General features: G+C 42.8%; 2 protein-coding genes and 1 long non-coding RNA gene across 4 annotated transcripts; all 3 read right to left on the bottom strand.

The window, feature by feature from the left end:
* Positions 1–4764: 4764 nt before the first annotated feature.
* Positions 4765–10250, bottom strand: LOC120816497 (uncharacterized). Its single transcript, XM_078099869.1, has 4 exons — positions 10116–10250; positions 5817–6127; positions 5316–5486; positions 4765–5124 (listed from the first exon to the last, which is right to left on the bottom strand). Exons 2-4 carry the CDS (start codon positions 6114–6116, stop codon positions 5026–5028), a joined length of 570 nt encoding a protein of 189 aa, XP_077955995.1. The 5' UTR covers positions 6117–6127; positions 10116–10250; the 3' UTR covers positions 4765–5025.
* On the bottom strand, positions 7402–8118 carry LOC144405459 (uncharacterized). Its single transcript, XR_013467055.1, has 3 exons — positions 8034–8118; positions 7825–7938; positions 7402–7730 (listed from the first exon to the last, which is right to left on the bottom strand). It is a non-coding gene; the product is annotated as an uncharacterized LOC144405459 (long non-coding RNA).
* Positions 10251–10611: 361 nt separating the features above from the next.
* On the bottom strand, positions 10612–13232 carry LOC120816495 (protein lifeguard 1). 2 transcript variants are annotated; one of them, XM_078099867.1, is made up of 6 exons: positions 12822–13232; positions 11949–12235; positions 11659–11859; positions 11446–11574; positions 11225–11374; positions 10612–11116 (listed from the first exon to the last, which is right to left on the bottom strand). In XM_078099867.1, exons 2-6 carry the CDS (start codon positions 12222–12224, stop codon positions 10982–10984), a joined length of 891 nt encoding a protein of 296 aa, XP_077955993.1. In that variant the 5' UTR covers positions 12225–12235; positions 12822–13232; the 3' UTR covers positions 10612–10981. The 2 variants fall into 2 exon arrangements, with proteins under 2 accessions (XP_077955993.1, XP_077955994.1); XM_078099868.1 differs by having other exon boundaries at positions 11231–11374.
* Between the last annotated feature and the right edge of the window lie 129 nt (positions 13233–13361).

The following is a 13361-nucleotide window of genomic DNA, read 5'->3' as shown; positions in this document are numbered from 1 at the left end:
ATGTTGGGTAACGACACCAGTGACGTCGTGTGGATCCACCTTGTTTCACATCACAATGTTTATGAAGATTTAACACTGAATTCATGCGATCAGAGCTGTCGGGTTGCAGTGAAAACTGTCTTCCTCCGTCTAATGAACTCAATGAATACAGAAGCTGTTGTGACCTGAAGGAGCTCCACCCTCAGCAGGTTGTTAACCCTTAATGTCTGTGATCTTGTTAAAAGCCCCGATAAATACGACAGGTGAACAAAAAGCAGAGTGAAAGCAGTTTGCTCACTTTGGAAACAGAGCAAGTTAAGAAGACTTAGTAGAGTCAAGAGAATGTTCTCACCTGTGTGACGGGCTGTGCACCACGCAGTGCTGAGCGAGGACGAGACAACAGGAGTAAAACCTGTGGGTTGGTACCTACATTCATTTGCATTTCATACAACACCCGATGTAACGTTTCCCTCCCTGTTGCCAGGAAGTGAAGCAGAGACAAATGATTAGAAACTGTAGTTAATTATAGTCATTTGCTTTCAAGATTAAAAAAAAAAATTCAAACACTAAATATCTGCGTTTTGGACTGTTTGATTAAACAGGTCAACTTATAAAGACGCCACATTTGAATTATGGAAAACTGTATTCAGCACTTTGAAATGTTTACACTTATATTCAAAACACATTTGGCTGAATGTCTCCATAAAGAAGCCAAACAAATGGAACCACGATTATGAAGAGAGAATTATATCAATCAGCCAGTCAGAGTGAAAGGGAGGATCTGTAGAACAAAACTAGATTATAAGGTACTGCTATTCAAATACAAACATGTTTATTAAACCATCTTATTTAATAAACTTGTATTTCAATTTATACTGTTTATTCTTATAGTTAATCAAATACAAAAGAAATGGTAGAATCAGCAGTGCTTTTACTGTCCATTCTTTGCGGACCACAAGCAGAAAACCCATCTTGTGTTCTACAACATGTACGTAAATATGTTATTCCACTAATCATCTACGTTACGTATCAAACATGGACCACTTAAAATCAAGATATCACAGACGCAATGCCTTTGAAGACACTTGTCCTCTGTCCCTCCGCAAATGATGTCACTGGCTTTGTGTCGCTGAGGCAGAGAAGTCGTAAAGGTTTTTTTTCCATGTTCGATGATGTTGCCATCTTGTGGCGGTAGAGCAGTATTGATCAACTAGAAAATGCATTTGGAATGCTTAAAGCTGAAAGCTGAAATGAACTTCAGAAAATTGCTGACAATACAGAAGGTTTAAGGGAATTTAAATACATTTTATTATAGATTATAGATATTAGAAAAGCTGATATTAGTTTGAAATTGCTGAAAATACAGAAATAGGAGAAGCTGAAAGGAATTTCAATAGATTTGCTGAAAAAGCAGAAATGAAAACAGCTGAAATTATTTTGAAAATTTGAAACAAAATACAGAAATGGGAGAAGTTAAATTTCAATAGAATTTATAAAAAATACAGAAGTTACAGGAGCTTAAATGAATTAAAAGAAATACAGAAATAACAAAAGCTGAGATGAATAAAAAGAGGTTTTAAATGGTTTGTAGTAATATTAGTAGTAGTATTAGTTACAGTTTTAATTGTGGTATTCGTAGTACTAGCAGTAGAAGTAGTAATAGTACGTTTAGTATCATTAGCAGCAGAAACAGCTGTAATACAAATACTATTAGTCATAGTAGTATTTGTAGTAACATTAGTAGTAATTGTAGTATTAATACCAGTAGAAATACTAGTAGTACCTTTTCCTAGTAGTGTCAGTTGCAGCTAGTAGAAGTAGTATTTTAGTACTACTACTAGGAGTAATTTTAATAGCCCTAGAAATACTACTAGTAGTAGTGATAGTAATAGTATAATTTGTAGTAGTACTAGTACTTGTAGTAGTAAATGAGTGGTTGTTACAGTATTAATAGCAGTAGAAATACCAGTAGTATTATGTCTGCATGAGTCAGTGCCACAAAGGCAATCAAAGACAGCCTAGCTAGCTGTCTAAAGACATGAGAGATTTTCACTGGCGGTTTTAGCCACTTGTCAGCAGTTTGGTCCTGTTGTTGCTGGTGAAATGCTAGCTAGCGCCATGTTAGCTAGCACAAAACTATAACAGCTATCTAAAAAATAAGAAGTTTGTGAGAGACTCAAGACTCTATCGAACGCAACAAGGTGTTTTTTATGCCTGTCCGGTAATAAATACGGCTCCTGTGGCAGTTAACGAAACGTGTACCTTCTTGTTTTCTTGAGAAATATGTCGGCAGATTTGTATTGGAGCCTATGGGGCTTTTGGCAGAGGTTGTGTCACTCTTGGACTCCTGAAGCCAAAACTAAAGAACTCTGGGATTCCATAGCCACATTAATCCAATCAGCACAAGCATGCCATCATTAAACTAAACAACTGAAGTCTCAAAAGTGTATACTTTGGCTGGAAGGACAGAGGTTCCATATTTTTTTAACCAGATTCTGATGCTGCTCTACACTCTAGCCTCGCCAGCTCTCACTCTAACAAACGCAATACACACTCATGTAAAACTCAGAAACGGAACGGAGAACAAGTGAAACTTAATCAGTGATTATGAACGAAGTAGAATAGATATCAACAAGCTGTTTTTCTATAAAATATTTCATAAAATAAATACCATTTACGGTATAATACCGTAAAATGTTTTTTTACACTATGTTACCGTAATATGGATAACAGTAAATTGGCGTGAACTTTACAGTCAATTAACGGAAAAATACTGGCAGAGGATGCGAGTAATTTACTGTTTTTTATGGTACACTGCGCACCGTATAATGGATTACTGTAAATTATCGTAAACTTGAACCAATTTGACTGTGAATAAACTGCAATTTACTGGCAGTCGACGCTAGTAACTTACTGTTTTATTTACAGTGCCCTACTGTAATATACGGTATGTTGCCGTATATTGGATTACAGTTTGTTACCATAGGATTACTGTTTTTGTGTTATAAATACCAGAATGTTACCGTTAACTTATAACCGTATACTTTCGCATTTAATTCCCCACAAATTAAAGAAAGACAACCAACCTCATTTTGGTCATAGTGGTTGGAGTTTATTAGATTAGACATTTGTAACAAAGAGCAAAACATAAAATATGCTGCATGTATACAATAATAAAAAAATGAATCATAAAATGATTAGGAACAAGGTAAACTCACTGCAACAATATGCTATAGAACACTTTCAATTGACCGCAGCAAACGGCTGGCGTCCTTAATCCAGTGCCTCTGTAAAACAAACCAAAATAAAATATTTAGAAACACTGTCATTGGTAAAATATTAAAATTACAAAGATGAGGAAGACAACAAGATGTAAGGAAGGAGAATGTTAATCATGCTAGGAAAATAACACCAACGTTACTTGGAGAGACGATGCAATGAGAAACTCCTCCGATGTTGATCTGCACAGGTGTTCTGGATGAACTGAGACTACGTGTCTGACGTCACTCAAATGACTTTTAGGCAATAAACACTTTGAATAATACAAATATTTATAATCTTCAATCTTCATTCGTCATAATTGTGGTTCCATTTGTCTGGTTTCCTTATTGGCGAAGGAGAAGAAGCTGTAAATCCAAGTAAACATTCCAACAAATAATCACAAGATCTGTAAAATCCTCTTTGTTTACTCAACATAGAAACTCAATGTTGTGTGTACTATGTACCCACCTATTTGGTTAAATAGGCCAATATCACCCAGCCGAGGAGAGAGAGGGAGGATCTGTAAAACACAACAAAAACAACCAGATCAGAAGAGTCTTCCTGGTTTAAATGACGCAGCACAACTGAAAATGTGTCACATGTTCACAGCCTGATGTGCTTCTGACGGACTGAAGTTTGGATTCTGAAAACATCTTTGTAATGTGATCTATAACAAGGAATCGTTTAATTTCTTCAATTAAAACAGAGAATTTAGTTCTACCGACTGTTATAGTCATTAATGGTTGACACTATAAGGTGTTTTTGAGGGGGGGCAGAGGATGCATTATTATCATGAAGTCTTCTCCTCTTTCAGTCTTACCAGCATTTGAGGAGAAAAAATGATCAGCAGGAATCAAGTCCTGAGTCCAGTGAACCTGGTTGCTATGGTTGCAGTTAGCCTGATCAGGCTTTTCGGTTCCACAAAGCAAATTTAGCAAAATCGGTTCAAAAACTTGAACCTGCTGCGGCTGGATTAGTTCCCCACTCCCCCGGAAAAAAAGGGCCGCTGTCTTCCTCATTGGTGAAGGAGCAACATATAAAGTACAACAATATTTCATTTAGATTTTCATTCTTGCAACATTGAGTCGGTCAAACAGGAGCACGTCGTCGTTGTTTGTGTCCATCCGTCTCTCACCGTTGTATATGAGCACCGACGGCGTGACGAGAGCATTTCTACTGGATTCATTTGAATGTGTCTTATCATTGTGAACTGAAACGGAATGCTTTCATGTGTTTAATGATGAGGGAACTGTTCTCTGTACTGGTGAACATGCTCTGAAAAACATCACATAGTGTACAACCATTTCTATATTGAACTTTGTATGAAAACAGAAATCCTCTTTCAGTTATTACAGGAGTCTTTTTTTTTACTCAACTAAAACGTAAAGAGGTCCAGTTAGAGAACATTTCCAGAAGCAAGTGTGACTATTTTGTTGTGATGTAATAGAGGGATAGAGTTGTATCAACATCTGCATTTAATCAATACACAACTAACAAGACAAATGAATTCAGTATGATTCAAAGACCCGTTGAGATTATTTATTGTCACGAAACAAAGAACTGAACATATATGAACATATATGTAACAAAGAACTGAACATATATGAGGGCTGAAGGCTGCATTTCAAAATAAGAGAAAATAAATCAAATGAAATTGTGCCTCCCTTGTGTGTGAATGCACTTTAGTTTCACTTCCTCCCCAGCTGGAAGATGAGGATCGTGTGTAATATTATTCTTATTATAGAATATAACCATCATCGCTGGTAAAACCGTTGCACCTCCGGGTCAAAGGTGATGAGGGAGTAAAAGATGTAGGAACGCAAACGCCACCACGTCCACGGTCAGAGTCATCAGAAGACCGTCCCAAACGTCGTGATGATGAGTCTGTAAGAACACAGAGACACGTTATTCCACATCTCCAATCAGACCTTCTTTGTTTTCTACAACCGTAGAAGTGTGTCACCCTGAATCCTGAATTTGTAATTGTTTTCTTGTGTTTTTATCACATCTGTGTGTGAGACAGTAACGCTGATGTGTAACATTTGGGGTTTTCTGCTCCTGTATGTGTCACCCACCCATCCCGCGATGTTCCAGGGGTGACGTCGGCTGAAGGACTTGCAGATGCTGAGGCCGGCGGCGAAGCCGCTGACGGTGAGCAGGGAGCTGACGTAGTCCTTCCCGATGGAGAAGGACGCACACAAGACAGCGAAGGAGAACAACATCTGGAGGGTCAGGACCCAGAACACCTGCTCGGGGAGAGGAAGAGAACATCGGCCACAGCATCGGAGTTTACAGTTTACATGAGCTGTGACCTTTTTATTATGTCTACAGGTAATAAAACGATCCGTTAAATACGGTGGAGCGGTGCATAGAACAGCAACACGACAACCATGAGAGCAAAGAGCAAAGATCAGGACAAAAGCTAGAAGAGGAAAAATCATTCTTTTGTGTCAGAAAGATCTAATCGTTCTTCTCCGTCATCTCGTCAAGCATCTCGTGCCGTATTTGAACTTGAGACCTCTGGAGGAAAAGCAGAGTCTGGCGCAGGAAAACGTTCCACGGCGAGTCGTTCAAACCTTTTTAGCAAACGCTCTCCTCGCTTTCTCGTCATCAAAAGAAGACGAGTCCATCAGCAGAGTTGTGTCCGGCGAGGCCTCGGGGTGGAAGTCCAGGAGGGAGCCGTACCCGGCAGCAGGCTGATGGATGCCAGTCATCTCCGTTTTGGACAGAGGGCACATTGCCGGGGCTGCAGGGAAGGATGGAGATGGAGGTCCTTTGCAGGAGAGGACTGGTGAAGCCGCTGGTGGTGGTGAGGACACATAACGAGGAGCGTCCTGGGTCCCTTTGGAGACGAGGGGCTCGGATGAGTTGGACATTCTGGAGGAAACTGGGGGACAAACACAGAAGAGCAGTCAGACAACTTCTGTTTTCTGATTGACACGTTGAGCTGAAGTGAGACGTTCCCGGTTTGTACAGGCTGCTTACTTTGGACTTGAAGGGCGAGAACGTTAGAAAGTGAAACTAGAGCCGCGGTGCCGCTTCTTTTATATTCAGTAAACAAGCTTTGAATTCAACGATTAACAACTTAATCTGGTCAAAAACTTTAAACCACGGTTTTGAAACTTGAAAATACTGCAGCAAGTTTAGTAGTGAGACAATGAGCCTGAAATCGGAAAAGTTCCCATTGAAGACAGTAACAGAACAATAAAGGATGTTGATGAGCAGGTTAGTGCAGCATATATGATGCTGATCAACAAACTGATGCCAAGGAGATGGAGGGAAGATGGAGGTGTTGTGACAAGAAGCGATGGGTATCGCACACAAACCAAAGTTCCCTGTGCTACGTGACCATTGTGGAGTCATTTTAATGAACCACCAGTGGGGTAAAAAGCAAATGAACATTATATGAACACTTTAATGATGCAGTAAGGTGAGCAGCAGCGGTCGATGGTTTTTAGGGTCACGGGAAGCAGAGTTGTTACAGCAGAGAGCGAGTTGTGTTCTTATTAAATGTCGATTTTTGTGTGGAGGACTGAGGCATTAAAACTTAATGTTGGGTAACGACACCAGTGACGTCGTGTGGATCCACCTTGTTTCACATCACAATGTTTATGAAGATTTAACACTGACACTGCACGAAAAGTGAGATTTTCGTCCCCGTAAACGCCCGGAAATCTCCCTAATTTCCGACAATTTGCAACCCGCGCACGTCGCGTTTGTCTGTGCCACAAATTGTCGGAAACGAACCATGACGTAGGCGGAGAGCTGGCGGAGGTGCGAATGGCCCGAACTAGCAAATGAATGCAGCGAAACCGCGGGTGGCCGAGCCGAGCGGGCTTGAATATCCTTACTCCTTATTGGATGAAACCACAACTTACTAACAAATAAAATCACTCGTGATTGACAGCAAAACCACACGTGGGCAGACCAGGCTTGAGTTTCCTTGTTCATGATTGGATGAAACCACAACTTTCAATCACTCGTGATTGGTTGGCCGATCTGTCGCTATTGGTCACCCGCCTCATTTTATTTATATATATTTATATATTCATATTATGCTGTATATTCATTTCATGGTTATCCTATGCGGGCTACTACACTATTATTAGGATACCAACCAGGACATCAATGAATTTATAGAGAAAATGAACATTTGACACGTTTATGTAAAGAAAGAGCTTTATTAACAACACACAAACAACAACTACATACAAAGTGAGGATCTGCCCACACTTGGGTAACGGCGGTTTAAAAACTACAGCTCAGTAAACTGTCCGTTTGCCTCCTCGGGGTTGTAGACCGTCACTGGCGCCGTGTTTTCCGAGGCAGGTCTGTTGTGCAGGCGGCTCGTGTGCGTGTGGCGACCGTACAATCCACCCCGAGACCCCGCCAACAACGCCGTCCCCTCCGCCCGACGCGAGCTCCACGGTGGCGGATCTCCAGAGTTCCACCTCGTCATCAGCCAGCGCACTTTGTCTCGATTCCAGCAGCTGTAAAAACAACAATGAATCAGTACTGTGCGACGCGTACGGACACAACACATCGATCAATGCACCTGAAAAAAGTCAGCAAATAAACTCTGACCCGCTTTCTTCTCGCTCGACTCCGCGCTGAATCCTTCGCAGCTTCCGCCCGCAATGAGTGTTCCGGCTGAACCTGAAGCTCCTGCGTACGTCTCAAAATACGTCTCACAGGCGGCTGGAAAACAATTAAATGAGTGTGGTATGAATACAAAAAAAAAAGTCACAGTAACATTTAACAAGGAAGGAGAAACAGTAAACGGTGTAACTTACACACAATGACGTCGTCTAAATCTGGACTTTTCCCGGAGCAAATACGAGGTCTCGTCTCGGAGGTGTGAAGACTCCGCACCGCTTCCTGTAAACGACACGGCAAAGAAAACACACTTTAATAAAGCTGTTTCTGCTCACTTGTAAGGCTACTATGCTACTCTTAGCTTAGCTTGAGGCTACGCTACTTTTAGCTTAGCTAGCAGTCATCGAACGTATTCTTACCGCTATCTTGGGATTGTGCGCCCGTCTCCTCTCCTTTGAGTCGGTTCCTCTCCTCCATGGACACAAACCCGCAGAGTCCAGAACGCTCCAGTGGAGCGAACCGCTCGTTTATATCGGCGGTTTGTTGTTGGAGTTGACGAGACGATCCACTGAGAGCTTTCAGCAGCTTCTTCTCGTCTGTCTGCGGACTGGCCGAAAGTTGGTGACCGCGGAGAGGAGTTGAAGGCGAGTTGAAGGCGAGACGTCGTCCAGCCATTATTCACGAAGCAGCAAAAACCAAACAAAGGAACTGGAGATACAGTTCTTCTGAATATAGTAACACACGTGTCTGTTTGTATGCTCGTCTTGCAAGTACTGCTGTCTGAGTCGTGCCTATGACCTCACACGTGATTGGACGAGGAGTCTGAGGGTCCTCCAATCACATACGAGGTTATTGTTATACGGAAGGACCAGTATTTTAGGAAGACAAATGGTTGGGACTTTGAAACAGCTGATATGCTTCATGTAAAGCAATGAACGACTTTCCCTATAAAACTGTACAGTGGTGCCTCTTTCTCCATTCCACCAGACAATCTTGAGTCTGACAGACATGCAATGTTGACAATGTATCATCAGATGTACCCTTGTGTCACTGAGGTTGACTGTTTTGCCGTGACTTGTAAACGGGTAACATGTATGAATGTAACTTACTCAAGCGATAGATGCAGAGCATAAAGGTCAGCGTATGTTCATGCTAAGTGGTGTGGAAACACTAACAGTTTTGAGGAACCCGTCCTTGACCCTCTAGCAGAACTACGACCAGCCATTATAAAGCAGTTTATAGTTGTTAATGTTGTGTCAAAGGGTACGGCATTGAAACATGTTCTTGCACAAGTTTCCTGGCTTCATCCCCACCCGGACAGACATTTTTATGGAAAGCCAATAGAAGTTTGGGGCTTGCAGGGAACAGACACGTCATACAGCATCATTTCTGCCAGTTGAGCGCATTGCTAGAAGATGTGTGGTTAATACATCCTCTGTGCATTTAAGAAGACCAGAGAAAAGGTCACTGTAGTCCTGCCACTATGCACTGTAGTTGAGCTCTAGGAGACTGTGATCTCTGCAGACCCCTCATGCTGATTCAAATGTTGTTTGCATGGAATGCTCATTTTGCCTTGATTAAAACTCATCTTTTAAAGAAGTTATTTTGTGTATCTTTTTTACATAACATTTGCCTTTGCTAATGGCGTACACTGTAATCTAGCACATTTGAATTAAATAAATCAATTCAAGCTAAAATGTAAGAGTCTATAATTAGGCTACTGAGCCTGATCTATTTGTACCAGAGATTTTCTTACCTTTTAAAAAAATGTCACCTGGACTAAAACTCCCTCTGCGACCCTGATTTGCATTTGTACAGCTCACAGCATTTTCATTTACATGTCAAAGCCTCCCCTAGAAATAGGAGGAGGGGGGTCATGGGGGGACAACTGCCAAGGGAGGCCCACGTCAATTTCTGACAATTTACGGCAGTTTTCGGCGTTGCCCGCAAACAGCCGCAAACCTGAAATTCCACGACAATTTACAGTGCCGCATACTGCCGAAAATCCCACTTTTCATGCAGTGTGAATTCATGCGATCAGAGCTGTCGGGTTCCAGTGAAAACTGTCTTCCTCCTTCTAATGAACTCAATGAATACAGAAGCTGTTGTGACCTGAAGGAGCACCACCCTCAGCAGGTTGTTAACCCTTAATGTCTGTGATCTTGTTAAAAGCCCCGATAAATACGACAGGTGAACAAAAAGCAGAGTGAAAGCAGTTTGCTCACTTTGGAAACAGAGCAAGTTAAGAAGACTTGGTAGAGTCAAGAGAATGTTCTCACCTGTGTGACGGGCTGTGCACCACGCAGTGCTGAGCGAGGACGAGACAACAGGAGTAAAACCTGTGGGTTGGTACCTACATTCATTTGCGTAGCACCCGGTGGAACGATCCACTCCCTGTTGCCAGGAAGTGAAGCAGAGACAAACGGGAACCTGCAAAGTTCACCATTGTTTCCTTGGTCAGATGTGGAGAAGCACTCGCTCATCCCGACAAGTAACAAACCAAAACACAGAACACGTCAGCGAATTAGCGTTTATCAAAACGGGACCATAATAATGTTTCAGCTTTCATCCAGCAGAAACATGTCAGTTGTTCGTGTTGAGCCCGTTTCCAGATGTCTAAATGTCTGACATCAAGGGAAAGTAAATGGTAACAAGTGTGACGTCATTGTAATCTGCTATTTCAAGTTCAAAATCAATTAAATGTTTTAATTGAAAGTTTACAATTGAAAACAGCTGGTTGAAAGACAGAGGAAGACAATTTGACGGACACCATTTGCGTTGAGGAATCAGGAATCAGGAAACATTTATTTGCCAAAATATGCCAAACATACAAGGAATTTGTCTTGGCGGTTAGTGCGCGACAGTAGACAGACAAGACAACAGCGCACAAGTGAGGTCAACTACGTACAGTAGATGTTTTTGATGTAGATGCACTTTTAAATGATTACATTTAATGAGCAAAACAATGCAGAACACATTTGGCTGAATGTCTGCACACTGAAGCCAAAGTGGCCTTTGACGGATCCAAAGTTTGTACAACTCCCTTTACCTGTGAATTTTTAATTCTAGTAAAAATGTTTATTTATTTTTTTTTTTTTAAACAACCAATTTCTGTATTTTGTGTCCGTCCGTCTGTGTTCTGCTTTCATCTCCTCCCCATCAGGTAGAGGAAGATGAGCATTACGTCCAGGTAGATGGTGAGAGCAGCACTGATGTATTCCTCTGGATCCAGACGGTAGCTCATCGTCCCCATCATCAGCTGACAGTCCACCATCAGGAACTGAGAGACCAGAAGGCGAATAGCACATCGATGACATCTCGCTCCTTTCACATGAGCACGGCTGTAGATAATCAAACAAATGACATCTTTTCGTTCTTTATGTCCTACCCGTACCAGCGAATACAGCAGAGCGCCCAGACACCCGTAGGCCACTTCGCCGACGTGCGAGTAGTAGAAGGTGCAGAAGAACCCGAATATGATCACGTCCGCCAGTAGAACCAGCAGGACACCGCTCCACATCGTGAAGTCGTAACGAGCCTGCGGGCGACACGGTGAAAACAAACACGCACGGATGGAGACGATGGTGAAGAGACGCAGCTCGCTCTGACCTGCGCGGAGAACGCGATGAGGGCCACAGAGATGACCGCCGTGGCCCCCACGGTGATGACGACGGCGGTGGTGTCGTGGAAGGAGGCGACGGTTCCCACCATGTAGGACAAGCTCAGGGTGACCGCGACCTGCGGGCGACAAAATGACAGGAATCGATCTCCTTCTGTCGGCGAAATGCGCGTTTAGATATTTAGGGGTCACTCGTAACCCACCAATCCCACGATGTTCCAGGGGTGACGTCGCCTGAAGGACCTGCAGAAGCTGAGGGCCGCGGCGACCACCAGGAAGACGACGATGGAGCTGACGTAGGGCCACAGGTTGGTCTGCACCGCCTCTTTGACGCGGCTGGAGAAGGTGAACACGCACACCACGCCGAAGGTGAACAGCAGCTGGAGAGTCAGGATGCTGAACACCTGCTCGGGGGGGATGAACGGAGAAGCATTCAGCAGTTTTAACGGCGTGCATGTGTGTGTGTAGAGTCTGAGTAAAAGCCTTTACGAACCTTTCTAACAAACGCTCTTCTCACGGTCGCGTCGTCGAAAGAAGACGAGGCCATCAGCGGAGTGGAGTCCGACGGGAAGTCCCGCAGGGACTCGTACCCGGCGGCAGGCTGGAGGATGCGAGTCGTCTCGCCGTTGGACGGAGGGCACTTCGCCGGGGCAGCGGGGTAGGGTGGAGGTGCGCTGTAGGGTGGAGGTGGCCGTCCTCTGCAGGAGGACACTTCGTAACGAGGAGCGTCCCGGGTCTCCTCGGAGACCAGGAACTCGTGTTCGGACATTCTGGAGGAATCTGAAGATCAACGAGCAAACGCTCTGATGAGGTGAAGCTTTTGCTTATACTGATATAAACAATAGGAAGTAAAACCAGAGCGGTGGAGTCACTTCTCCCAGCTCACATGGCAGGAAATACACGATCGTGTCATTTATTCATGTTAATTACTTTCTAATAATATCAAAGATTGCTCTAGTGTAGTTGAGGTTCTAGTTCCCTGTGCATGAACTTATCGGATCCTTTACTAAAGTGAAAGTGTCAATGCGGGATTTAAAGTACGCTTTAATATTATATTTACATTTTCTGAAAATGTTAGATAAGTAAAAGGAAAGTTATCACGAGCAAAAGAATATTTTTGTATTCAACAGAAAATGTCATTCACTCGAATGAATAGAAAATTAATCTAATCACACAATGTGTTTAGCGATCGAGTGTTTTTTAGCGGGGACTGTAATGACAAATTAATGGGTTTTAATGGCGTCGAGAGGCCATTTAGGGGATTAATAATCCAATCGAAAGTTTGTCAAAAGCACCAGGAACTACTGCGGGCATTTTGCAAATCAATTTCCTCACAGAACAATGGACAAAGCGAATGTTCTCTTACCGTCTCACGCAGCGCCGCGTGGGGAGGAGACCGAAGAGAGCGGCGCCATTTATCCTCCCGACCGGTTACAGGTTTCACTTCCTAACACCATCAAACGTGGACTTCAACATGAAGTCAAAAATGAAAATAAAAAAAAAAACCTGACTGCACAAATAGAAAACTCTACTGTTGCGCTAGTTGGTCAGTGGCTGTCGAAAGTAGGGTGCGGGGACTTCTACTGGTCCTCGGCTTTCGCAATCCAGGGTCCAGCGCAGCATGGGACGCGAGTTCACTTCGAGACCTTTTCAGTTTGAGATTTTGTTGTCAATAAATTGAACTATTATTCTATCTGCCCAGTTTAATATGCAAACGACCTCCTTTTTAATTAGGCAGAGGACAGATACCGTAAGACATTCCACGTTTTTCAATTACAAAAAACGAAAAACAAAGTGCTGTTCTTTTAAACAGTTAAGACATCTGTGAGTTAATGTAATGCAAAGTGGGGATCTGGGTCAATTTGTTGGGTGCACCAAAATGTTTTTTTCCTAACAGCTACAAACA

This window comes from Gasterosteus aculeatus, chromosome 3 (assembly GCF_964276395.1).
Source record: "Gasterosteus aculeatus chromosome 3, fGasAcu3.hap1.1, whole genome shotgun sequence".
NCBI lineage: Eukaryota > Metazoa > Chordata > Actinopteri > Perciformes > Gasterosteidae > Gasterosteus > Gasterosteus aculeatus.
The sequence above is the reverse complement of the archived record's forward strand: the minus strand, read 5'-3'. Positions and strand labels throughout refer to the sequence as shown.